Source organism: Sphaeramia orbicularis, chromosome 15 (assembly GCF_902148855.1).
Source record: "Sphaeramia orbicularis chromosome 15, fSphaOr1.1, whole genome shotgun sequence".
In the NCBI taxonomy this organism is placed as follows: domain Eukaryota; kingdom Metazoa; phylum Chordata; class Actinopteri; order Kurtiformes; family Apogonidae; genus Sphaeramia; species Sphaeramia orbicularis.
In genome coordinates, this window is record NC_043971.1 from 32,774,355 (window position 1) to 32,800,066 (window position 25,712).

Below are 25,712 nucleotides of genomic sequence, written 5' to 3' on the forward strand. Positions count from 1 at the left end.
ATAATAATGTCTTATGTACAGTGAGTGATTAACAGTAAATGACAATAGCCGCAGATCTCTGAAGTCCTGGAGGTAAAGAGGTGGACCTCCATGGATCAGATTTATTTGTCCAACACCTCCCACAGATGATCAATTGTCCCGACATTAGGATCTCCTTACTTAGTCCATTTTTGGTCGGTACTAACCACTGCAGACCAGGAACACCCAACAAGATCTGCACTTATGGAGATCACTGTTACAATATGGACCTGGTCAAAGTCACTCCTCCTTTCCTTGCTCATTTTGCTGCTTCCAACACATGAACTTTGAGGACTAAATGTTTACTTGTTGTCTAATATATACAACACAGTGAAAGGTACCATTGTAAGGAATTAATCAATATTATTACCACTTCACTTCATATGACTCTGGTCATGTCTATCAAATTCCCTTTCAAATAATGTGTTTTATAGGAGACAAGATATTCAATTTGCGTGCAAAGTTAGATAAGATTAAAAAAAATATACAGGGTGGGGAAGCAAAATTTACAATGAACATTTAGTTGTTTTTTCTCAGCAGGCACTACGTCAATTGTTTTGAAACCAAACATATATTGATGTCATAATCATACCTAACACTATTATCCATACCTTTTCAGAAACTTTTGCCCATATGAGTAATTAGGAAAGCAAACGTCAAAGAGTGTGTGATTTGCTGAATGCACTCGTCACACCAAAGGAGATTTCAAAAATAGTTGGAGTGTCCATAAAGACTGTTTATAATGTAAAGAAGAGAATGACTATGAGCAAAACTATTACGAGAAAGTCTGGAAGATACTATTAAAGAAGAATGGGAGAAGTTGTCACCCGAATATTTGAGGAACACTTGTGCAAGTTTCAGGAAGCGTGTGAAGGCAGTTATTGAGAAAGAAGGAGGACACATAGAATAAAAACATTTTCTATTATGTAAATTTTCTTGTGGCAAATAAATTCTCATGACTTTCAATAAACTAATTGGTCATACACTGTCTTTCAATCCCTGCCTCAAAATATTGTAAATTTTGCTTCCCCACCCATAATAGCAGTGAAACTTTATCAAATTTGGATCACTAGTCAAAAGTGCTAGTTGGCTATAATTTTCAAAATACAGTATTTGGACTTAATAAGAGAATGGGTTTTACTTCAAAGAAATGCTTGTCTCTGAGCTGCCAGTTCCACTACAAAACATTGTCTGCACATCAGAATAGATTGATTTTTCAGATTCCTTCTAGTAGACTTTTGAATGTATTATATAAATGTGTATATTTATCTGATGAGACTTTATATATATATATATATATCATGAAAACATTGGACAGCACTTTTATTATTTGTGTTCCAATCCATCATTTTAAAGTTTGTCAGATTTTGTATGTTTTGTCTCTGAAGCAGATAATTTCAATGTTTTTTTTTTTATAATGTTAAAAGTCAGTGTTAATAGTCAATAGTTGATGGTTCTTTTAGTTAGAGCTATCACTTATTAAACAGAACACTCTTTTAACTGCAAAATCATTCCCACTTTGACATGAAAATCTGCGAAATGTTGAAGAAATGTTTTAAGAAACACAAGATGGCATAATTAGATACAGCAGCGGTTAAAAGTGTTGTATTTTAAGTAAAAGTCTTAAGTGATCAACAGGAATTTATTACTTGAATGTTAAGAATTCATTAGAAAACTGCTCTTTCTGAATCTTCCCTCTGGCCACAAACAATTCTGAATAAATGAGTAATATTAGTTTATTGCTGTTTAATTCTCTATCATATTTTTTGGATGAAAATATCCTTTTTTTCCCTCCTCATTTAGCTATAAAACACTTGATATTGTAGATCTGTGTCAGATCCTCTTCTTTTTATTTTTTAGTTCATCTACCTTGTCACAAATCAACTGAGAAATCTCTAAATGAACACAATACAGAACGAACCATGAGGGCTTGTAATTACCAAAATATCTCACAGTATTTAAGTCAGTGCAGTCAGACATCAATAATATAAAAAACATGCCGTCTTGTATTAGTCATCATGTTTGTTTTATATTCTCAAACGATTTCTTTATTCCTATTATCAGGTCCCTTGATATTTTTTCAGCATTGTTTAATATAGTGTTGTGTATGATCAAATATGCCAGTGATTTTGAGTCAGTTCAATGCATATGGTGCTCAAAGACAATTGGATAAACATTTATGAAAACACAAGCGAAACAAGAGTTTATCCCAAGTAATATCTCAAATAATACAGGAGTACAAAATGTTACTGCTTCTTGTAGCTGTAAGATATTTTGATTTCCATGTATTTTCAGAGTGCCGTCAGAATTTATGACAGAGGCTGCGACAGTAATTTCGTTAAGTGTTATGAATGTTGTGTTCTGCTCCACATCCCTTCACTTATTACAAAAGTGTTCTCACCAGATGGCACATGTACCACAATGAATGCTTTGTATAATGTTATAATATCCCTGCACCAATCATTGAGGTATCTGCCTTTTTATGCATGCCACATGGCGTTCACCAAAAGCCTTATTTACAGTTCAACACAGATGATAATGAAAGATATCATACACAATTATCGAATAACCTGCCAAAACACTATACAGACTTTTTTTTTTTACACCATGTATGAGTTCACTCGAGAAGTAAAGCATTGAATTTACACTGATGATTGACTAAATGTTAAGGTTATAAAATTATTTACCATTTATTGTGTTTTTTCATGAGTGACTTAAATAATTTTTAGCCATTTTTTAGTTCTGTCTTATCTCAAATGTAACAATTTACTGCTTTATTTCTTTATTTACTGGTTCATTTACTGGTTACCATAAGACATTACCTTGGTTTGAGTTCAGGTGATGGGTATCAGTACAGAATGCCAAATAATCCAAAAATTAAACAAATTACAAAACACTGCCTGAAACCCCGAGGAAGGAAGTCCCCTCTTCCAGGCCATTAAATCAGTCCAGAAATTAATTAGTGTCTGGAAAACCATTGGTGATCACTGCACATCATCAACCATTATCAGAGATATCACCTGTCAGGCAGAGGAGTCACATCCTGTGGTGTGTCATCCACATAGACAAGCAAACCATGACTACAATAAAGTCTACCTTTGAAAAATAAAGAATATTATGAAGTAATTGGAAAAAAAAATCAGCGATCTAGTCATTATTCTTCAATATCAAACCATTATATATGATATTGTTTAGTCACGTGATGGACCAGACCACAGATGGAAGGATGGCTTAACCCCATTAACCCCTGAGACATTATTTCTGCCGTGAGAATGTGCTTTTGTTCCTTTTTTTTAACCTGCTCTATCTCCCAGTATTTTAATTGAATGTGCAATAACCTACTCCACATCCCAGTACTTTTAATTAAAATGTGCAATACTTGTTTTTACCTTCCAGTACTCTTATTATTATTATTCTTACTTTTTTTTCTGATCAGTACTCTATTTTACAAATGTGTATTTGTGTTTGTCTGTGCAATAACTGTTTTCATATGTTTTAGCTCTGTTTATGTTTTGTTTCTGTTTTTATTCATGTCTTTTTCTAACTCCGTGACTCAGGGAACCGCACAAGAATTCAATGTACCTGTACTGCAATGTATCTGTGCAAATAAAGTCGATTCTATTCTATTCTATTCTATTCTATTCTATTCTATTCTATTCTATTCTATTCTATTCTATTCTTCAGTGGTTTTGTTTTACTGTGTGTTTTAGGGTCAAAACAGAGTGGAATAACAGAAAAAGACAAAGAGAGGAATTGAAGTTTGACAGGTTTGTACTAAATGAGGCACTCAGAATGTACATTACCAAGAGATTTAGAATGTTGAACATGAACTGTGAACTGGAACACACTGAACAACAACAAGGATTTGAATTTGGGTCCAGTAGTTTTTGCTTTTGGCTCTTTTTTTTTTTTGTTTTTTTCTTTTTTTTTAATTAGTCCACCTGCTTTTTGACACCTGGTTGAACTCCATAAAGCAATTACATGGTCAAAACTCAGTAAAAACACACACAAAAAAATAAGTAAATAAATAAAGGGATATCATCACAACACTGGAAACAACAGTAAAAACAAACAAACAAACAAACAAAAAACACGGAAAACGATGTAAAAAAAAAAAAAAAAGCCCAAACTGTCTATTTTTATAGTGAGTCGGTCTCACTCACTGATCTGTTTTATCCCCCATTCCACAGGCGGCAGGGGGTAACCTGAGCATGCTTAGATGTCTATGGAACAAACAAGGTCTATTCTATCAGCACAACTGGAAATTTTAGCTATTGAGCAAATGGTTGAATTTTTGTGAATATGTAAAATAAATCATACATTCAGAACGATTACCACAGACATGTCAGGGGTTAAAGGGTTAATATGTAATGAAATAAAATTACAAAACTGGTATGTCATGAACCCTGTGCCTGGATATGTACAGGATATGCAGATTATCAGTGTTTTTTGCTAGGCTACATAAGGGTTTGTGGGGTGTTTCCTGTAGATCTAAGTAAGGAGCGTTCTCCAGCATCTCCTGAATGTTTCCATACACTCTAATCCACCCAGGCTGTAAAACACTAAATATGAAACAGAAAAAGCTGTAAGATGCCTGAAACTGGGTGCACACAGATATTGATGAGAACCATCATTACCTAGGCCGGCCATGAACAGGTTAGTAACCCATGATTTCCAGGTGGTTTTCATCCTGAGTACTGTATTTGGCTTTAGGCAGAACTGAAATATATCTGTATCTATAAATATTTCTCTCACTTTCTTTCTTTGTATTCTACCTGCATTTACTTTGAAACAATACATTTGACCAAGATTTAGCCATCCTGCGTCATTCTCACAGGTGTTACCTTTCTGCTGAACCCCAGTTTATTGAGAAAGCCACTGTTGTTCATTCATTCATTCATTTTGGGAATGTCATTTTCACATGACAAGCTGAGAAATGTACTTAGGGCCAAACAGGTTTTTAATTGACAAATTTCACACATGTTGACTAAAATCTGCAGAACAGAATGAATAAAAGGTTCGGTGATATTACTTTTTAGTGGCATTACATCCTTGTTTTCTTAGGTAAATTACAAATAGTACCATGGCAAATGATGTGGACTGAAGGCATTTTTCTGCCTGTAAAAATTAAAGAGACATTTTCATACTGAGGATGAAACATTACAACTCTGATGAGTCATAAATGTAAGAAGCAGCTTTGCTTCAGTGTTGTAGGTCTAATAAATTTATGTGAAATGTAGAACAACTGTGTTTAGAAAGAGGTACTCTATGACTTACTGTGGTTACAGGGGTTAACTAGTATATTTGACTTTTTATGTAGGTCATTTCAAAAGATTTTATCTGACTATTTTTGTTCTGTTGATGAAGTATCTTAAGATGATATGCAAGGTTAACAATATTTTACCCCTTTACTAAAAGCCACCATTTACCTTTTGATGTATGAACAATATCACACAGCTGTAAACAAACAGAATACACCACTGTCTGCATCTGAAAATACAGTCTTCCAAATCTTTTTTAAGTAAGATATCACATTTATTAGGATACACATCGAGTGCATTACACTGATTACTTTTTAAAACGCTTAGTGTACAATAATCATTATAATGTCTGCTTTGAAGTGAAAAAAAAAAAGTTCTCTGTCAGATCTGTGTCTAAAATAAATAGTATACTTTTGTTTTTGGTTTATAGTGTGGTGGAAAAATATGTCAGTAAAGAACACAAATGTTAGATATGGGTAAGTGACCTGGGTTTGACAGTTACATAAGGGACATAATTTTGCCACTACAATAGGCATGTGAAAATCCTTTAAATGTTTTTTTTTAGCACCCAGACACTAATATGCAATGAAAAGTTGTCAGTCAACATGAATAATAAATCCCAGGTTGAAAAGGATGAAAAAATAAAAAATAAAACAACTATACTTATACACACACACATATTTAGTATAGCAACCCTATAAATTAGTATATCCTTCCATGCAAACCCATTTTTAACCACAGCTAAACAAAATTAATATTATATTCATTTTAGCTATTATAATTCTGCGATACTGAGACTTATATTGGCAGTTTTTGTAAACTTCGTATTTATTCTGATGCTTAAGGCTATGTCACAGGGTAAAACGGATGATTTCGACACCATGGCAGCAGTTAACAGGATGAACAAGAGGAGCAAAGGATTACGGAAAGGTCACAGTTTGGTACAGCTTGCTCTGTGTGTATCTGTGTAGGAGTGTGTTAACTGACAGCGCAATGAGGGATGAATTGCTGTCTGCAACAGCTGGCTGGTAAGTACAGATAAAAGTACAATGATACTGAGTTTGATCAGGCGTACCTGTGGTGTTAACATGGGTGTGTGCAAGGTGTCAAGGTTGTCATGGTGTGGAGAAAAGTACAACCCATACAGTGTACGGGGGATGGGCTAGGAGTTCTGTGAAGAAGCCTTAGGAGGCGCACAGTCTGTGTTGGAACTGGATATGATTGATAGCACATATGGGACAAGACTATGCAAGAATTATTGCATCTGGAGCAGGATATTTGCCAGAGCTTAATTTGTTATAAATGAGGATTTCTGTGGACCAAAGAAAGCATTACTGAACTTTTGAACCGCTGTGTAAGTTTGACAGAGACAGGAAACATGTCTGGATTTCTGATGAAGCTCATAGAAGTTCTCAACGTCTGAAGGGATGTTGAGACGTAATATATATTCTCTGTGAAATGCAACTATTACAGCTATTTCTCCGAAAACCAAATAAGTTTGGAATAAAGAGAGAGTATTAAGAGTATAGACAACACAGTCTGACCCAGAAAACGAACAGTCCACATCCTCATGTGTTATGATATTCTTAATCCCTAAAGAGCTCCTCATTTCCCTGGGGCTTCAGCCTTTTCTCATTTTGGTATGTTTTTTGATGAGCTAAGAAAATATAAGAATGTATTTTTCTCTAATTAAATTAACCAGTTTCACAAGGGCAGGAGGCCATGTTTTAGGTCTGATCTTGAAAAGATAAGGCCAGGAAAGACACTGACTTTTAACTCTCATGTTGATATTGTTGGTCATTCCAGATTTTTTGAAATGTTTTTGATTACAAATGCTAGTATCTGAAGTATTTTTACTTGAACATGAAAAATTAAATAAAGTATAACATTTGGCAAACATTCAAAACTGCCTGAAAATTATTAGAAAAAGATCTAGTGTAATAACAGTGACATTGCACAAGGTAAATTAAACTGAATCTCCCTCCTGCACATACTCCAGAAAGTAATGTGATTATCTTGCATCCTTTTCAATTCAAGAGGGAGGAAGTATTATGAGCGCAAAGTGTGCATGATGCATTGTATTCATTCTATAATGAATGACCCAACATTCAATTAAAAACACTCTATTCATCACTGGCCATTATTTAAACTAGTTAGTATGGCCTTAATGTCTCTGTCTGCCTCTGTGAGATCCTGCCATGTTTCCTCAGGATTCTAGTGCATAGTCTATTTGAGATACATGACTCGTGGCATCAGAAAGCACTTAGTGAGTCGTAGGCGGGAGGAATTAGAAGGAAACGGAAAAGACTGACAGGGCAGCTGTGTGAAAGTTGTGGGAATTTGTGCCAGAAGCAGCTTATAAAGCATTGTTTTATAAGCTGTGGTGTCACACAGTCGTAAATTGTAATTCACTACAACGACCTTTAGAGGCCGAAATAAATCATTGTCTCAGCAGACATGGTCGTCTGTGTACACACTAGCAGTAGTAACCAGAGGGTTATATAACAAGCCATAATTTACACTGATGGGGGATGAAGGACATGAGATTTAAAACTAAATACGTGTACAGATTTATTGTGTCAGTTTCAGTGTTCACAACCTCACAAAGCAAATTTACAGAAATGGATTTATCTCATTACCACAAACCCTCAAATATCTATGTTTCCCCACATTTCTCATCTAAGATTCATTGTGGGAACTTTATCATCATTAGTTGTTGTTACCATTTGTGGTAAGTACTACTGTACATGTTGTATTTTAAGACCCAGAGACATGGTTGAGACCAAACATGTGTACCACAGGAATTTCAAAACACCAGAGGTCCCAGAAAGGAAGTCATGGGAATCATTTTGTTATTTGCTGTAACATAAGAGGTGATGGGAGGAAAAGTTGAGAGTCTGGTACAGTTAGTGTCAAATCACTGTCACAGATTAATACCAGTCACAATAAATCCTTTTGTCTTTCATTTATTTCATATATATGAAGTAAAACAGCTGTATAAATTGTAAGCCAGAAAGGAGAATAGAGGGAATACTGTGAACAGTCCAGAACAACACATTGACAATCTTATGTGGATATTAACTTCAGCGTGTAATTTGCAGCAGCCACTCATATTTCTATCTCTCCACGATTTCTGTTTGACTCTAGGGAACAATTTAATAATATCCTGATATGAAGGGCTATAATTCATGATAAACTGCATTCAATATTGTTGTGCCATCCCTACCTCCTGGGTGTAATTTTCTTTTCAAATAATTGTCTTGTTCAGTTGCTGCTATTATGAGGAAAGGAGAAAGTGGGTGGTATGGGGATAACATATATTATATTATTTGTAAATTCCCCTACAGTGGTACAATAATGGCAAAAGTAAAAGGTTGCAAGCTTTTCTTTTTTGTATCTGCAGGATTTGCAATTATCTCCTCCTTGTTTATAATTTTTGCTTTGATTCTGGGGGCAATTAAACAAGGAGAGGCTTCATTTGGCATTTCATTACCTTTAGAAAATGATTCCTGCTTGAACACATAATTACATTTTGAATGATAGTGAAACTTAGTCAGTTAAATGATTTGGTTTATAAAATGTCTGACCTTACACTGGTTATACGATATTTACATATAATACAGTCTGATGGTACACTGGTAAACACTGAAATTGTGTCCATAGAAGCACAATTAGACCTAAATGCTGTCACAATAGTATATGTGAACCTTTAGTTTAGTTCACACTCCAAATATCAAAATACATCATTGCATTCAGAAAAATGAAGCTGCCTATTTATTTTTATGGAAGGAATTGTAACATTAACGCTTTTCTTTATGTAAATCAGGCTGTCAGACCCTCACCTTTACGATGAAATTAACATCAAGCATCAAATGAAATGTGAAAAGTTTAGTGAGTTTAGATATTATCACATACAGTAAATGTACCATGCATGTTTTCACAGTTGTAAAATCTTAAACTGAGACTCATATAAGTAACATATTGGGTAACAGTAGCTGATATGATATCATAAAACAACACTATACTGATAGGGATGTATACAAATGTTAACATATTCACATATTGTAAGTATTATTGAGATATCTTCTTATATATAGAACATGATATTTCCACCTTCCTTGTTACAATCCTCTTCTTTGCTGTTTACAAAGGATCTTCTGAAAAGACCGTCTGAAGTCATTATTGAATATAGTGTATATAACAGGGTTAAGTGAACTATTACAGTAACCAAACCAGAAAAACATTTTGAACAATGTCTCTGGGACCTTGCACTTGTCGCATAAAGCAGTGAGCGTGTATGTGAAAAAAAAGGGAAACCAGCAGAGAACAAACACTCCCATGACCACAGCCAGTACAAATGTAAAGCGTCTCTCTCTGTACTGCTTTCCTTTCCACTTGCTGGCTCTCATACAGGGCTGCACCTCTGGCTTTGGGGAGGTTTCTCCAGGCTTCACTTCAGTCACTTTGTTCATTCTCAGACCTCTCTTCCTCTTCAGGGAGCAGAGAGCGGTTTCATTGCCATCAGACGAGGAGGCTTCATCCTCCACATCTACCCCGTTAACCTCCCCATCCTTTCCTTGATCTTCGTCTCCTTTTTCTGCCTCTTTTCTTTCCAGGGGGTCCAAGTCATATTTTATGTCCTGCATGTTGCCATTTTCTCTGTGCCTTTCTCCTGGCAGGGTTCGTGTTCTCTTCTTGGCAACCTGATAGATTCTAGCATATACCATAATCATAATGACACAGGGAGCAAAGAAAGAGGCGATACTGGAGAATATTATGTACCATTTCTCCTCATTAATTTTACACACCGGACAGTCCACTTTACCCTCATCCTTCTTCATTGTGATAAGTGGGGGGAATGAAATTATGGCTGCGAGAATCCAAACTATGAAGATTGTGCATTTGATTCTGCATGGTGTCCTTCTCAAGTTGTGCTTAATCGCTTGAGTAACAGACCAGTACCTGTCCAGACTTATTGCACAAAGGTGAACAATAGATGAGGTGCAGAAGAGCACATCCAAAGCCAAGTAGATTTCACACCATACTTTCCCAAAGTACCAGTATCCCATCAATTCATTTGCTAGAGAGAATGGCATCACAAGAGTGGCGACCAGGATGTCTGCACACGCCAGGGACACTAAAAACAAATTCTGCGGAGCTCTCAGGGCCCGACTCGTGATCACAGCGATTACAACCAGGACATTGCCAAAAACAATTATCAAAATGAGGATACCCACCAGGATCGTTAGAGGCACAGTATAATCAACTTTATTTCCACTGGTGATGTTAAAACAATCCATCAGGATGAGCTGTGGTGTGGTTGATCTTGTCTGAACACTGCTCTTTTAGGAGGCCTGGAAGCTGTCTGGTAATTGCATTCATTTAAAAACACAGCATCAGAAAATGAGGTCTCTTCTTTAATTTATGCATTGGAAGATAATGTAGGAAATCTCTGCAGCTTGCCTCGATATCAGTCAGAAAAAAGGAAACAATCACAAGAAATAGCTCACTGGATTGAAATGAAAGGGAACTTCATTCATTCCTTCTTTCCCCTGTTAAATATAGAGAAAAATTAATTCCTCAAAAATATGTATTTATCCATCAATGGTTCTAGAATGAAAAAACAAACAAAAAAAAACTTGCAGTTCAATCCTTTGCCAAAAAATCTGGGAAGAGTGTATCTATGAACAGTAAAAAAAAATGCATAAATAAATAGAAAAAGAAATTAAAATGTTGGCTCAGACAGACCTTTGTATCTGTTGAGCTGAAGTAGAGAGCACGTCTTTTATATGGGCTTCCTCTGTTGCTGAGGATCTGTGATGCTCGCTGCACTTCAGTGAGAATGTGAGAATGGGAATGGGCGGGGTTCTTCCGCTGCTGGAGATTGAGAAGCAGTTTGGTTGTTTCTCATGCCCTGAAAGCATTGGCTGAATATGACATCAACAATATTTTTGATTTACAGAAGTAATATCTGTGAGCTATTAAATTACAATAGATAAAAGGTGCAATCTGTGGTTTTGGAGTTCTACTTTATGAACACCGTAAAGATATAAGGGCAAATGTCTTGAAATAATATCTAAATCTATAGAGATAATCATAGACACTAACTGAAGAGCTCAATCACATTTAGTGCAGAGCTAAAGCAAAAGCAGTGAATCTGTAAGGGGGGAAAAAAACATACATTTAGATTATTGCTTGCTACTTTGATAATAGGTTGTTTTTTTGTTTGTTTGTTTGTTTGTTTGTTTGTTTTGTTTTTTAAAGGATAAGATTACTTCAGTTTCATTTAAATAGCCCAATATCATAAATCACAAATTCACATCAATGGACCTCACAGTCAAGGGGTTTTGTATCTAAATACATTAGTGCAGATTATATATAGGTACTGAAAGTCTTGCACATATAGATTAGACAAATGAATGATAACTCAAGGAAGCTGGAATTGTAAGTTTTCATTTTTAGTTTACTAACCAAAAATTTGGCTAACTAAGCTTCTTCTAGCTACTGCCACACAAACAGGCAACATTTATCCTACCATTTAAGAAAATGTAGCCTATAATTTATTCTTTTTTTTTTTTTTTTTTTTTAATAGACTTGAGTTGTTTTGGTAACAACCAAATGAAAAGCCTGAGACTTTTATGTAAAAATGAAACTGTTTTACTAGTGTTTTAACTGATGTAGATGTAGCAAAGAAAAATGTTTTCTGTGGGTTACTTAAATGATTATTTGGAAAATCAAACCTGTCTTTTGAGGATAATACAGTAAAAATGTCTATCCTCAGCAGAACTTATAAAGAAAAACTGACTTTAAAGGACTAGCCTTAGTTTAACCATCTTTGTCAATACTTAGAATACACCTAATAATAATGTGAGGATATACTACACATGGCCACTTGGAGCGTCTCATTTGTTATCGCGAGAACATTTCACAGACTTCCGGTCGGTTGTTTGTGTACGGGAAGAAGAAGAGCGTACGGTTGTTACATTTAGGCAGTCATTTTGACAATTAACAGAGCTGTTACTTGAATGCGTACAGTATTTATTGGTCCAGAATTTCTACACAGAGGTAAGAGCATACATGAGCCGTAGATTATCTATGCTAGCTGTAACTGTTTTGTTTATATGATGGCCGTACTGTGCTAGCGTTCAGGATCGTACGTTCACGTTATATTTACGTCGACGGCCATGGAGCGAACGGTCATGCTAACCGATTCAAGCTAAGGCTAAATCTAATCTTATCCTCGTTAAAAAAATTCTTGTTTTTGATTTTGGATTGCCTCTGTTTGATACAATATGCTTTTAAGTACTAAAACAGCAGTAATATGTATGACTATCAATTATCCTCCTATTCAACTACGTATTTTGAGGCGCTTGCCTTTAGCATTAGCCTACCTAAAAATGTGCTAACACTGCTCGCGACCTGTTGTATTTTACTTCACAGATGTCGGAAGACTTGGTGAAACAGTTAAGCAGTTATAAAGCCCAGCTACAGCAAGTAGAAGTTGCTTTATCAACTGACCCAGACAATGAAGACCTCCTTAAACTCCAGAAAGACTTACAGGTGAGTGTGAATATAAGAAAACATCACTCATTTTACGAGATCGCAGCGATGGACTTGCTTCCAAATGTGCATGCTTTGTGTTTTTGTTGTAGTGTTGTAGTTTTTGGCCACTATTCAACATGTTTTATACATTTAAAATATGATTTAATATATGCTAGATTTAAATTGAGATTGTAATCATGCTGCGGCATGATTACATCAACCGCACCAAGTTCAGGTCAGAAGTGAGACATAGCTTCTGACTGTTAAAAAAAAAAAAAAAAAGAAAAAAAACTTTCCACAAAATATTCCTTTAAGGTTTGAACAAGGATTGTGCCCGTGGAAGGATTGGGCCTGTGGTTAAATATAAAAAAAAAGTGTTGAAGTGATGAAGGGGATGAGGTTTTCAGATGCATAATAAATACGATCACAGTCGTAATTGCTTTATTTACCTCTCATTAGATCTCATTATGCAGCGTCAATAGCAAAGGTTGGATTTTAAAGCTGGGTGAAATGGGCAAGTAGAAATTAAAAAAAAAAAAAAAAAAAGTTTTTCCTCAGTGTGCTGGATGATTTCTGTTTTCTACAGACTGTTATCTGGTTGCATGCCCTGAAGACAGAACATGATTTAAAAATACTCGTGCTTTATTAAATGTGTGTCATTTAACCTCCTGAGACCCAGGAAAGTAAAAATGTATAGGCTTTTTACATAAAATAATTGGCTTGACTGGAAACAGGATGATGCAACCATTTTTTAAAGATATATTTCAGATATATTTTTTGTCATGGAATGTCCTTTGCATGGAACAGTTTTTAAGTAAAGCTGTGAAATTGAGGACATAATTGCATTGCTGGGTCTCAGGTGGATATGACCGGAGAAGCGCAAGAGGTTTTAGGCATTTTTCCACAATTTTCATAAAGCAAAACCTTGATTAGTAGAAATAATTTGATATATTGCCAAGCTCTAATTAATGAAATTGAAGTATAGTGAACACAACTTGTGCTGACTTGTGCTATTTTGTATGTAGTGACATTGAGCACAGAGTTTTGTTTGTTTTTTTAAGGTTATATTTTACAAGTTTGAGTTTGTACCATTGACATTTTAAATGTGTAAGATCAGCATTTTTCATGTAATAAACAAAAAAGACTCAAATTGAATGAACAGTTGCAGTATTGTTATTAATGATTTTATAAGAATAATAATTGCTCTCCCTCTGTTATACTATCATCTTGGCTAAGTAGATTTGGCTACATCCCCAAAGAACATTTGACTTTCTTCTTTGACACTTCTCATCTACAGGAAGTCATTGATTTGACAAAAGACCTCCTGTCTTCACAACCAGCTGATGGTGCTTCAACAGCTAATGGGTCAGAGCCAGTTCCCCTTAAGCATGGCTGGAAAGTAGGAGACAGATGCATGGCTGTGTGGAGTCAGGATGGACAGTGAGTGTCACAAGCCTCTTTTCACAAAAAAGATTAAGACAGTAGCATGATTTACAGCATTACACTTCACATGGTCATTATCTCAGTTGGTACAGTCATTTTAAGATTTTGATTCTGTCTACTTAAGTTTTAGGTTAAACACAAGATGTAGATACAATAGATTTGTATCAAGTTACTGATTCATAAATTTAGGCAGATATACCCCTAGTAAGTTGTTAGAAACATATTTTTACCTAACAGTGCTGGTTAGCTTTTGTAAAAATAAAAATAAAAACTATTAATAAATCATTTTGATGACAACTGTAATCATTATACAAACACTAAGAACTCACTTTAGTTTCATAAATTTTGTATTTTAACTTTTAGCTTTAAAGCAGAGCTTGAGTCCTTTGCTCATACTCACCTGCTTACAGACGTGATTCTTTGGCAGGGTTTATGATGCTGAGATTGAGGAGATAGACCGGGAGAATGGTACTGCCGCCGTTACCTTCTCTGGCTATGGGAATGCTGAAGTGATCCCTCTGGTGAACCTCAAAGCAGCGGAGGAGGGGAAACGTGATGAAGATGGAAGCATAAAGCCCAAATCAAAGTATGTGTCTGTCTGTTTGACTGCATTAACTAGTTCTTATACTGTTCTCATTCATTTTTTTCTGGAAGACGTAAGAGTTAACAAATTGTTATTTTTATGAGGCTCAGTAAGAAATTGTTTATTGGATGACTAGTTCTTGTCCCTCTTTCTATCACTCATTAGAATACTGCTATTTCTAGTGCTCCAGAAGAGAAGGAAATGTTCCGTTTCTCTGAAACAATTGACAAAAGTCACTGTTATTTACTTGTGTAATAATGCATACACTTAAAACATAAATCCCATCATTGCTTTTGAGTCATAGATCATGATTAAACACAACACCACTGCAATAACCTAGTGACGTTTTGGTTTAAGTCTCTTACTTACACAAAGAGTGTATATAATACCATATTGTTCATATCTGCTTGATTCTTTAAATAGTCACAGCTATACAGACACTACCATCATTTCGGTCAATAGAACATCCTTAGTCATTAAGATCACTTAAATGTTGGGCTCTTTTTGATTCATGTTTCATCATTGCCAGGATCTAACATTTGTTCCTTTTTATATTTTGTCTTTTAAGGAAAGAGCAAATAGCAGAGCAGAGGGAGTACAAGAAGAAGAAAGCCCAGAAGAAGGTACAGAGAATGAAGGAGTTGGAGCAAGAGAGGGAAGAACAGAAGTCAAAGTGGCAACAGTTCAACAACAAAGCTTACTCAAAGAACAAGAAAGGACAGGTACCGAGTTTTGTTTTTATTGATGCTTACGTTTATTCTTGGCAAGTGGAAACACTGCACCACAGAAGCATGTAGATATATCAAAGGTGCAGTGCATCACACTTGTGCTGGTAATATAAAAGAAAGAATGAAAAAATTATTAGTTGATATATTTTTGATTATTAATGACTTTATTATTGTTCTGTTTCTTGCAGGTAAAAAGGAGCATATTTGCATCTCCAGAGAGTGTAAACGGGAAGGTGGGAGTGGGCACATGTGGTATTGCAGACAAACCTATGACCCAGTATAATGATACGTCAAAATATAACGTCAGACATTTAATGCCACAATGACCTATTCTATTCTGTATATAATGATACACTGTATACCAGCTACACCGGTGATTTCCATTGTGTTATACATGATTTAAGTTGTCTAGTACAGAAAGCTTTGAATTGACTGGCTTGCACACCATTCTTTGAAATATTGATGTAGTTTTCTTATATATTATGTATTAAGAACAAATATTCCAGGGAAAAGGGACTTACCCTGACCTGGAACAAGGCCACCTGTTCTGTAACAACAGGAAGTAATGTGTAGAAAAGCTGTAGGGGTTGCTGTTGACGTCCAGGTTCCACAGAGGCCAAATACTGGCAATGTACTCGTGTAGATTTGGTTTGTAAATTTACGGCCTGATTTGTACTGAGCAGGTCTTAAGCAGCCAGTAAACCAATAATAATGATGATTTGTGATCGCTGAATTTTAATTTCTGTATATACACCAGTGAAATAAACATTGTTTTGTTTCCCATTTTTAAAATAGTTTCCATCTTATTTTGAATGGTTTTATAAAATACAGTATTTTCATTGTGCTTGTCAGTTCCTGTAGATGGCAGTGTAGACTTTATCTTTAATAATAAAGCTATGTTGTATGCTGCAGCTGTTAACATAACCCTTCACACATTAAAGTTGAGTTTTTTTCCTATGTTTCAGTTGGTTAATTTGTGTTATTTTATTAAATGTAAACGATGAGTGAAGCAGCTTTTCTATGAACATGAATAATGCAAAAGGTGCATTATTGATAGGTTTATATAAAAAAAAAAACAACAACACAACACTGATGTTATATCCGGGTAGTTGAGGTTTATTATTTAGGGACAATAATCAGGAATTATAACAAAGTATCAGCAGGGGACCAGCAGCACATGATTTGCAAAAGTCACCTTGGATGACTGATTAAGCACAAGGGAAAACATTCTGGTGTGTGCTTCGACATACTTGCCCAACAAAAGTATTTTATAGTGCATTTTCAGGTTCCCAAACATTTGGGGGTTGGGACTGTAACAAGGAGTTTTGTGCGAGTCTATTTACCCATGTTAAGACACAAATTGGTGGAGATCTAGTACGACGAGTAGGCAGATGGTCATTGAAATGTCTTATTTGGTTTCATGAATTGGAAAAGGTTTGCAGTGCAATTCTGTGTATCGAATGGACTTTGCTAATGGGAAATTTCCAAATTGAAAGAATTTCAACTTATACATTTTCTGCTACAGTACAAACATACAGTATTTAACACCGAAATACAAATGAAGATCATTACTCTGTAGTGTTTAGTGTTTTTCATGCTAGACAGGTTTAAGATATGTCAATTCAAAGCACATGACAACATGATTGGAAAGGCTACATTCAATACACATGCATCGTAGCTTTAAAACAAAACTCAATTACAATCATATTTTCTGCTCATTATGATTAAGTGACACAGCTACTGTTGCAAGTGGAAATTTATTTGGTGTTGGATGGACAATAGTGCACCAAACAGCCAACACTAGAGATCTGACGAGTCGTTATCAAAGACTTGGTATTGCTTGAACCTTGTGCTTGGACAAGTGCAGGATAGCTTATTACAGTCTAAAAGAAAATTAGCTTAAGTTTGAGATATGTTGTTCAGTACATCGGACCTGTAGCACTGCATACGCCTCAACGGGGATCATTTGCCAAGTCATTTTGGTTAAAATAATGTGGAAAAAAAGTAATTATAACACCAGTGAGTTTTTTTTTCATTCAAGCATAATCAAGACCTAGCTATAGTACAATTAAATATACCAAAAATAAATACTATAATATGCAAAATAAATTAGAATAACAAGGGTGGAGCAGACCACCTGTTTGGATATGACTGGATTTCAGTCCGGAAGAAGGACACCACATTAATCAGTAATGGTTGTGAGTCCTAAAGCAGAAGAATTTGTAAAAGTGTAATAAACATTTTGGAATGCAGACATTGTAGCCCTTGCCACTGGCTTGTACACTGACAAGAAGTGCTGTTTGGATATATAAGGATTATCCAAAGAAAAAGGGCAATGTTTTTACAAGGCAATGGAGCAATCGTTCCCAATGGTGAGCTTCTAGCTGGTATTGGGACTTTTTTTCTTTTTGCTGGTTTCAGAGGATTGATTTGACTAAAAGTAGAGTTGTCCGTCCAGATTTGGACATTGCTGTTATTCTATTTCCTTTACAGGCTCTGAATAAGATGCTGTTATTAAAAGTTGATTTAAGCTGGTAATGGGAATAAGGACATTCAGGTGATTGGTAAAGTGGGAACTTCAGCTTTGAAAATGGAGGAATTGTATATTGCCTGGAAGCTAAACTGGAGTCCGTTGTGGAAAGTGTTTTAGATTGTTGACGAGTCACATGGCTCTTGAAAAGAGACCCTTTTAAAATGTGACTGAGCTGAACTTAAGGCTGGTGTTCAGATGGAGGGTAAAGTCTGGATTAGGCTGGTTGTTCTTCTGAGGACAGTTGAACTGCACGAGAGGATGGAGCTGTAGGCTGGTACTTTGACTGGTGGAAAGCCATAAAAGACTGCAGCTGAAGAGTATAGGCTGGTGCTTTAAGCAGAGAAGGCCAGTTTTAGACTGCAGGTGGAGTAGCCCTCATCGCTGGCGGAGCTCTGTCGGCTGCTGTGGTCATCCAGGTCACTTGCACCACTGGTGCTAACACTGTCCATTTCTCCATGGGAGAACTCAGTGCTTTCCACATCAACTTCAATCTCCTCTGCTCAAACACAAAAACAAACACGGTCACTCATCTGAACTGTGCCAACTTAAATATTTGCAGTCAACTCTGCTAATGAGTATTTCATGTTTGTTTTTTTTATATTAAAACATTAATACAATAACAAAAGTTTCCACTGAGTCGAGGATGAAGGCCTGATTCAGACACTAACCTCTGTCAGACTCTGAGCGATCAGAGTCTGTACGGGAGCCCAGGGAGTCCATCCGAACCCTCTCCCTCTCCCCAACAGTCTGCAGCTGGGCTAGCTGCCTCTGCAGGTGCCTCTGCTCCCTTTCTAGGGTTTCCAGCTGGTGCTGACTCCTTCGGTCTGTCTCTTCAAGTTTCTGAAATATGGACAGGCATAAATGTTAATGCCTATGTTATGTAGACAGGTGAAGATATACAAAATAGATGTTGGCTTCTAATGTGGAACACGTACTGTTTACATCAATTATTTTCACCCAGTTATGACTAAACATTTTATGTAATCATGATTCTAGCACTGTTTGACATGATAAGATGATGAACTTATCTTATAGGGTATGATCTGTAGGTACTATGAGGGTCCCTCCTAATAATCTATCTGCAATGTAGGGTTCAGTAATTGTAATGAATGGTAAAAGATGTATTGAAGTGGTAGTTTTAGGTATGAATGTGGTTTAAAATGATGCTTCTTCAAAACAAACAGTGGTGGAAAGGGCTGACATTTCAGATGTCTGAGTTAACTGCACCAACAAATAGTCACTTCACCTTCTAAAGTTCTCATGGCTTCAGTTCAATACATGTTCAAATCATAGAGAAAAATGAAAGAACATCCAGTACATTTTGTAGCTACAATTGAAGTAGGACTTTGTCTGGCTTTTACATTAAATTGAGTATTTTTAGACAGTTTTATTGGCACTGATCAAATATTGTGAACAATTTAAGTGGTGCATTTAATCAAGCCGTTTCTGCTGAACGTTATAGCATCGTGTTTCTTCCTGCAGCCTTGTGCTTCATTGTTGCTACACCTGCTCCATCCTTTTTATTCTACCATACAACCCCTTTTTTTTCCAAATTACAACAGAGAGGCATTCAGGGACCACTCTTCCTGGACTTCAAGCAGACCAGTCCAAAGTCAACAGCTGACATCACAGATACCTTATCCATTATATCCCCCACTGAGTTAAACTCCCACAGACTGCATCCAGAATTGCTTTCATATTGTAGCTTTAACGATCCAACAACTGATTCCCACTGGCGCACCAACTGGGCTCAACAGAATCGAAAAAAATTCACATCGAATTTTATCTGGCAACGACCGCAGTCATCAAAAGAAGCTATTGTTGCTTTGGACACTCTGACGCTACAGGATAGTTTTTGGCTTCTGAGTCAGGAATCCTTCTGGGGAGACTGAGCATCAGAGTAAGCCTAGATGGGCTAGGGAAGAGCTGTTGCCTTCAACACCAATGGCCAGTGTATTATGCTGACTTTTCCTGTGGTATAAAAGCCATAAAACCCAGCAATAACAATCCTGACAAAAGCCAAAGAGCATAAAAAAAGAATCATCTAACCTTCATGGTTCACAGGCCATAACTCTAACCATGACTATAGACTTGTTGACTTCTTTTTACAATGCAAACACTCATTTATATGTATGTACTGGGACTGAGCAGGATATAAATTAGATTAAAGGGGTCATATTTTGCTAAACCCACTTTTATTAGTCTTTGGTACATTTATTTGTGTATCTGGGCCCTAATAGTTCAAAAAGTTTGAATTTGAACCCTCCAGGTGCTGCAAAGCTATCTTTATATTCATTTTAGCTAAAATCGAGTGGATTTCTACTACCCATTTTAATTTCTGCTTAATTTGTTACATCTATAACTACTTACGTCACGGCATTTGGACATATAAGGTCAAGACTTCTGATGAACAGTTCTCCGAGTACGTCATAATTGTTTGTCAGCAGCAGCGGTTGTAGTCCATACTGAAAATATGTCCAAACTTCGAGCCGATTACCTAAAATGTTCAGTTGTTGGTTGTATTAAAGAACACAAGTGGCTGAACAGGACAGAGCAGCACAGCCAACAACCTGGAGGGGGTGGGGCTTGAAGTAGCTCATGTGCATTTAAAGGGCCAGTGCTCAAAATGACCTTTCTGGTGTCATTACTCAGAAATAGGGTTGAAGATGGGCCTGTGGAGTTGAATTAATGAAGAATTCAGACCCAAGCATAGCATTTACAGTTTGTGTAGACCACAGGGAAATGTTTTAAAATGCATAATTCCATTTTTTTTAAAAAAGAAATATATCACTCTAAGCTCTTGTATAAAAAGATCAAGACCTACCAATACGCTCAAATAATTGCTGATGATACCTGATCTCCATATACAAAACACAGCTGTATTATGATCATGGACAGTAAACAGCACTGTAGGGAAACCTGCAGCCTGTAGGCCACCAACACTGAGATGTGGGAGAGTTTAAGTTTTAATGTAAAAGTAAGAACACACTCAGTCTATTCACATTAGGCCATAACTGACAGAACTGAATATATAGAGGCACCTGATTATTTAATCTGCAGTGCTATTGATCTATAATTGATGGACACAGGACTATAAGTGTATCTAAAAAACAGTTAGCTGTTAGTTATAATGTATGTTAACACTAAGCAAGTGTATTAACTGGAAACACAACTATGTACAAAAAGACTAATACAAAATGTTTACACATAACTATTTTTATATACATATATTTTATTGTTAAAGTACTTTATTTTCAATTTCTTCTATTCCAATTATTTAACAAACTGAACAGCCTTTGTGTATAAAATGCACTTAATAAATAGCCTTGCATTGCCTTGCCTTGCAGTAGATTTCCAGTTTGACCGACCATTAAGGTGTAACTACTACCAGAAAAGCAGCAGAAAGAATGAAGTACTCTGTTTACATGCTGTATCTTACACATTTATTACTTGGATTTTGATCCATTGTCCTAGACACAGGCCATTCCCTAGTGACTACTTTGGAATACCACACCTTGATATGTGCTTTGGCCTTGTTGAGCAGTCCCAGTGTGGTGTGCCGACTGCAGTCTGGTCCCAGAGGGATGAGGGACTTCAACCTCTCCAAACACAGGCGGAGGTGTGCTCGTCTGTGGGAGGAGAGGTAATTTCTCTTCAGAGACAGCAAACATGATGTAATCGCAATTATACATTATTGTTTTGTGCGTGTGTGGCACAGTTTTATTGACTGCATTTGTACATGATAACTTTTCAGACTAATGTATTCTTGTGCACTGATGCTGATCAATTCAGATTAAAATATTTCCTGCGTTTTCAATCCAATTAGGGTTGTAATTGTCTCTCTGATCCATCCTAATCAATTTAAACTGCAGTATAACCGGAGTAATCCATGTTTGATGAGCAATGCAACAGCCCAGATACCCAGCCACTTGATTTATGTGTATCCATTTTGCTTATTAGCTGCACTATCTGACTCCTTTGCAATTACATATGGATCGTCTGATCCCAGATTTATAAGCTGCTGAGGTCAGCCTTAGAACTGTGTTTGTGATCCACCAAGGCTTCAGGCCCTGTGATCTAAATGAATGCAGAAGCTGGCAAAGGACACTCACTATCCTTTCAAATAATGGAGTAAAATGTAGGTCAAGTTGTGATGTCATCTCTTTTCTCTGCATTGGCCACCATCTTGCATTCAGTGGGAATAATAAGAAGCCTGCATCTTTTACCTCTTATTTCTCCCAAATCGTGAGTCTGTCACACATCTTTTTTTTTTTTTTTTAAGATTAAACAGGCATTTAATTTTAGGATAAATGTGTCCTGACATTTGTTTCCTGCTCACAGCACAGCCTCCTGCATCCTGGAGCAGTATAAGCAAGCTGCTGTTAGATATTTGCAGCTGAGGATCTCTCAGGAAGGAGTCCTGTTGTCTGGAAACAGACGGTTCCCGTTTGCTGACTGGGGAAATGTCTGCATGTCCTCCAGGAACACTGCTGCTACACAGGCTGCATTACACCTCTCTTTCATTTGCCTTGCAAAATGCACACGGCTGTTCTGGATAATGAGAGAATTTCAAAGTTGTTGATAAAATATTTTGAAATCCTGTGGTTCAAATAAGCTTTTCTTAAGGGCTGCACCCTTTTTTAGAATGGTCTGGTTAACATATTAAGCACAGCACTAAGATATGCAAACACGGAAAAGAGGAATGCTATTTGTTTATCAGCAGGTTTGAGACAGCTGGTTCTCAAGATAAAGCTCATGTGAAGCTTGTTTGATATAGCCTGTAGAAATAGTTTCTCTTTCGAAGTCAAATGGCTTTTTTGTCCACACAAACACTGGTTTCAACTTAATATTCTACAAGTAACTGAAAAACACTGAAACAACCAACCAAATCGGCAACATTTCACTGCATTCCACAACTTTTATCTAGCTGTGTTTTTATGCCTCATACTGTCTTTGTGTGTCCCCTCTACCTCTTCCTGTCAGTCATGTTTGGGACAAAAATACTGCATGTGACCTTTTGAGTTTTGTTTCACTCACCTATTCTTTTCCAGTTCATTGTGTGCTGACCTGTTGAAATCATAAATATATAAACATAACAGTTACGCTCATGTAACAGATTATACAGTCTGAAAGTGAAAATGAAGTTGCTAATATCAAAGAGCTAATGATGGTGGTAGGAAGAACATGCAATGCACAATGTTTACACAATTTTATGCATTCATCCACATGCTGATATGTAGACCAAATATGGCACAAAGTTAATGCATGAATAGACAGTGTCATTTTTACTTTATCTTATTTCTTCTCTGCCTTTTTCATGATATTAACATACCTATTGTGAATATTGTCCATTTTCCTGCTTTTGAATTTACGTTGTTTCTGCTGATGGGCACTGGGGCTTGCGGGGTATGTCGAAGCATATCCATGCTCACACTCTGGTGATGAAAACATGAAGAGGATTAAATACACTGTCCTATTTTTACATATGTGCAACATTCACATGCTCCATGAAGACTCGGATTTGCACCATGAATGTGCCCACATGTGGCCCATATTCTATGGACGAATGGAATTTAACCTTTTATGTAAACTTTTTTTAGATAATGTACGTGTTTAGCAGTATAGTTTATCAAATAAAACACTTAAAACATAATTCGGACCAACAACTGTACTTGAATTCGTGTCATGAACGCAGATATGACGAGTGGCCTGTATATCCTACAAAAATCTTCTCAAACTTAGAGAAAATGCCTACAAATCCCATGAACCCCGCTTCCTAGTAACATATGACGTCAGGCATGAACCTGGCTCTGATTGGCTGTCAGCGGTGACTCTCGCGCTGGGAACATATGTCCGGACCAATGAAAACTTTACAATTTGTTCCATGTGGAAACCATGTGAACAACACATACAAGGAAGCGCAGATTGCTTCTACAAATGATACTAAGAGCTTTGACTTGGAAATTTTTTGATTTAAATGAAGTATATCGCTCTCATGTATGCAAAAGTTACAGCGAAAGGAACGTTTTTGACTACATGCAATCGTTTACTCTTTACTCTTCAAAGGAACTGCAGCAGGAAATGAAAGTCAAATTCAGAGTCTTAAAATAGAACACTTTTTTTTTTTTGCCACACAGGCTTCGATCAAAATATGCACACAGGGACGCCAAATAAAGAATCTATATATATATACTAAAAAAAAAAAAAGCCTAAATCGCAAACATGGGTTCTAATAGATGCATTTATATTGAAACAGATCATTTGTTGCAGGCTATTGTTGCCAAATATCCCAACTGCATTTGCTTCCTGATTTCCAAATTAAGGCATTTTTCTGTAGTTCTTTGAAAATGTGCTAATCTGACTTTTTTGCCTGTTGTTTTTCAGGAGCAGGTGTGATATCTGTGTTTGCTGTCGGACCACTTCATCTGTCCGCTGCGCGTCTTTTGTCGCCTTCGCCTCTATTGTTGTCTGCTCGGCGCATTACGTGTTAATATCCCCAAACAGCTCTGCTCTTTTTTTTTTTCTTTTCTTTTTTTTTTTTTTTTTTTTTTTACTTACTTCCGTTGCTCTTCTCGATATTTTCTATGTAATTTGCCGCATCGAGCAGCACTTGCACGTTCTTCATAAAAGTGCCGATTTGGTCCATTGCGGAACATTTGCTGTATAAAACGTCGTTGAAAGAATAGTCGGACATCTCTCCGAAATCCTGCTGGTCCATAGATGCATCAGACTCCGAGAGGACCTCTTCGGGTTTCAGATCGCTGTTCTGTCGCATGTACTTGACCATTTTTCTTTGTAGGTTTCGTTTAGTATGGGGAAAGGGGGGGCTTTGACTAATAAACAGCGCTGAATTTGCTCTCCTTGTCCCGTCTGTGCACTGAGCGGATGACTGAAATGAACTAGGCTGGATGGAATTGCAGTCCTTAGCCTCAGCCACTTGCCCTACTTGGTGGATAATCCCTCCCACTAACGCATGCACATTGCATTTATTGTCATCCGTGCCATAATAAATCCTCATTATCAATACTGCAGGAGAGTAATAAATGATACACTGAAACGATGACCTCTTTTATTTTGTAACAGTGCTGCATGAATTTACTTCCATTTAATTAAAAGTCACCCTGTGGTATCAGATAAGAGCTACTTTACATGTGCAAGCCTTGTTTATTTAAATGGATGTGGTGCATTTTTAGAAATAAAAGCATATTAGACCTTATAAATAATATTAAGTGTGAATTCCCTGCATTGCAAAGCCACATCCTTGACTCAGCTATAACATTACACAAACCTTCGGAATTACTAAGGGGCCACTATAGTCATAAAAATATCACTCCACATTTTGTCAGTTTATTCACTATTGTTGCTTAAAAATCATATTGAAGTCAAATTTAGACAGCTGGCCATGCTTACCCTGATTCTCCACATTTTATTCTTAATTCAGATGAACTGATACAGTTTCAAGGCCATTTTAAGTCTTTTTTTTTTTTTTTTTTTACCTGCTAAACTCAGCTATAACATTATACCAGTCTTCTGAGTTGCTGAAAGGCCACTGCTCAAATAATACTACTCAGTATTTTCTCAATTTTTTCACTAAAACATCATAT

General features: G+C 36.4%; 3 protein-coding genes across 3 annotated transcripts; 1 reads left to right on the plus strand and 2 right to left on the minus strand.

Moving 5' to 3' along the window:
• Nucleotides 1-7,849: 7,849 nt before the first annotated feature.
• Nucleotides 7,850-11,021, minus strand: LOC115434254 (alpha-2A adrenergic receptor-like). The gene has a single exon (XM_030156098.1). The coding sequence runs from the start codon at nt 10,577-10,579 to the stop codon at nt 9,401-9,403; it is 1,179 nt and encodes a 392-aa protein (XP_030011958.1). The 5' UTR covers nt 10,580-11,021; the 3' UTR covers nt 7,850-9,400.
• A 1,186-nt stretch (nt 11,022-12,207) lies between these two features.
• On the plus strand, nt 12,208-16,534 carry smndc1 (survival motor neuron domain containing 1). Its single transcript, XM_030155420.1, has 6 exons — nt 12,208-12,344; nt 12,720-12,839; nt 14,119-14,261; nt 14,692-14,850; nt 15,416-15,569; nt 15,764-16,534. Exons 2-6 carry the CDS (start codon nt 12,720-12,722, stop codon nt 15,899-15,901), a joined length of 714 nt encoding a protein of 237 aa, XP_030011280.1. The 5' UTR covers nt 12,208-12,344; the 3' UTR covers nt 15,902-16,534.
• A 136-nt stretch (nt 16,535-16,670) lies between these two features.
• LOC115433864 (max-interacting protein 1-like) lies at nt 16,671-25,029 on the minus strand. Its single transcript, XM_030155419.1, has 6 exons — nt 24,667-25,029; nt 23,441-23,543; nt 23,146-23,175; nt 21,623-21,737; nt 18,777-18,948; nt 16,671-18,604 (listed from the first exon to the last, which is right to left on the minus strand). Exons 1-6 carry the CDS (start codon nt 24,893-24,895, stop codon nt 18,441-18,443), a joined length of 813 nt encoding a protein of 270 aa, XP_030011279.1. The 5' UTR covers nt 24,896-25,029; the 3' UTR covers nt 16,671-18,440.
• Nucleotides 25,030-25,712: the final 683 nt, after the last annotated feature.

Coding starts and splice junctions, on each gene's coding strand:
- LOC115434254 (XM_030156098.1), bottom strand. CDS start 10,579: ATGGATTGTTTTAACATCACCAGTGGAAATAAAGTTGATTATACTGTG.
- smndc1 (XM_030155420.1), top strand. CDS start 12,720: ATGTCGGAAGACTTGGTGAAACAGTTAAGCAGTTATAAAGCCCAGCTA. Junction 12,840..14,118: donor AACTCCAGAAAGACTTACAG/GTGAGTGTGAAT, acceptor TCTCATCTACAG/GAAGTCATTGATTTGACAAA. Junction 15,570..15,763: donor CAAAGAACAAGAAAGGACAG/GTACCGAGTTTT, acceptor TGTTTCTTGCAG/GTAAAAAGGAGCATATTTGC.
- LOC115433864 (XM_030155419.1), bottom strand. CDS start 24,895: ATGGTCAAGTACATGCGACAGAACAGCGATCTGAAACCCGAAGAGGTC. Junction 23,176..23,440: donor ATGGACAATATTCACAATAG/GTATGTTAATAT, acceptor TGATTTCAACAG/GTCAGCACACAATGAACTGG. Junction 18,605..18,776: donor TCGCTCAGAGTCTGACAGAG/GTTAGTGTCTGA, acceptor GTGTTTGAGCAG/AGGAGATTGAAGTTGATGTG.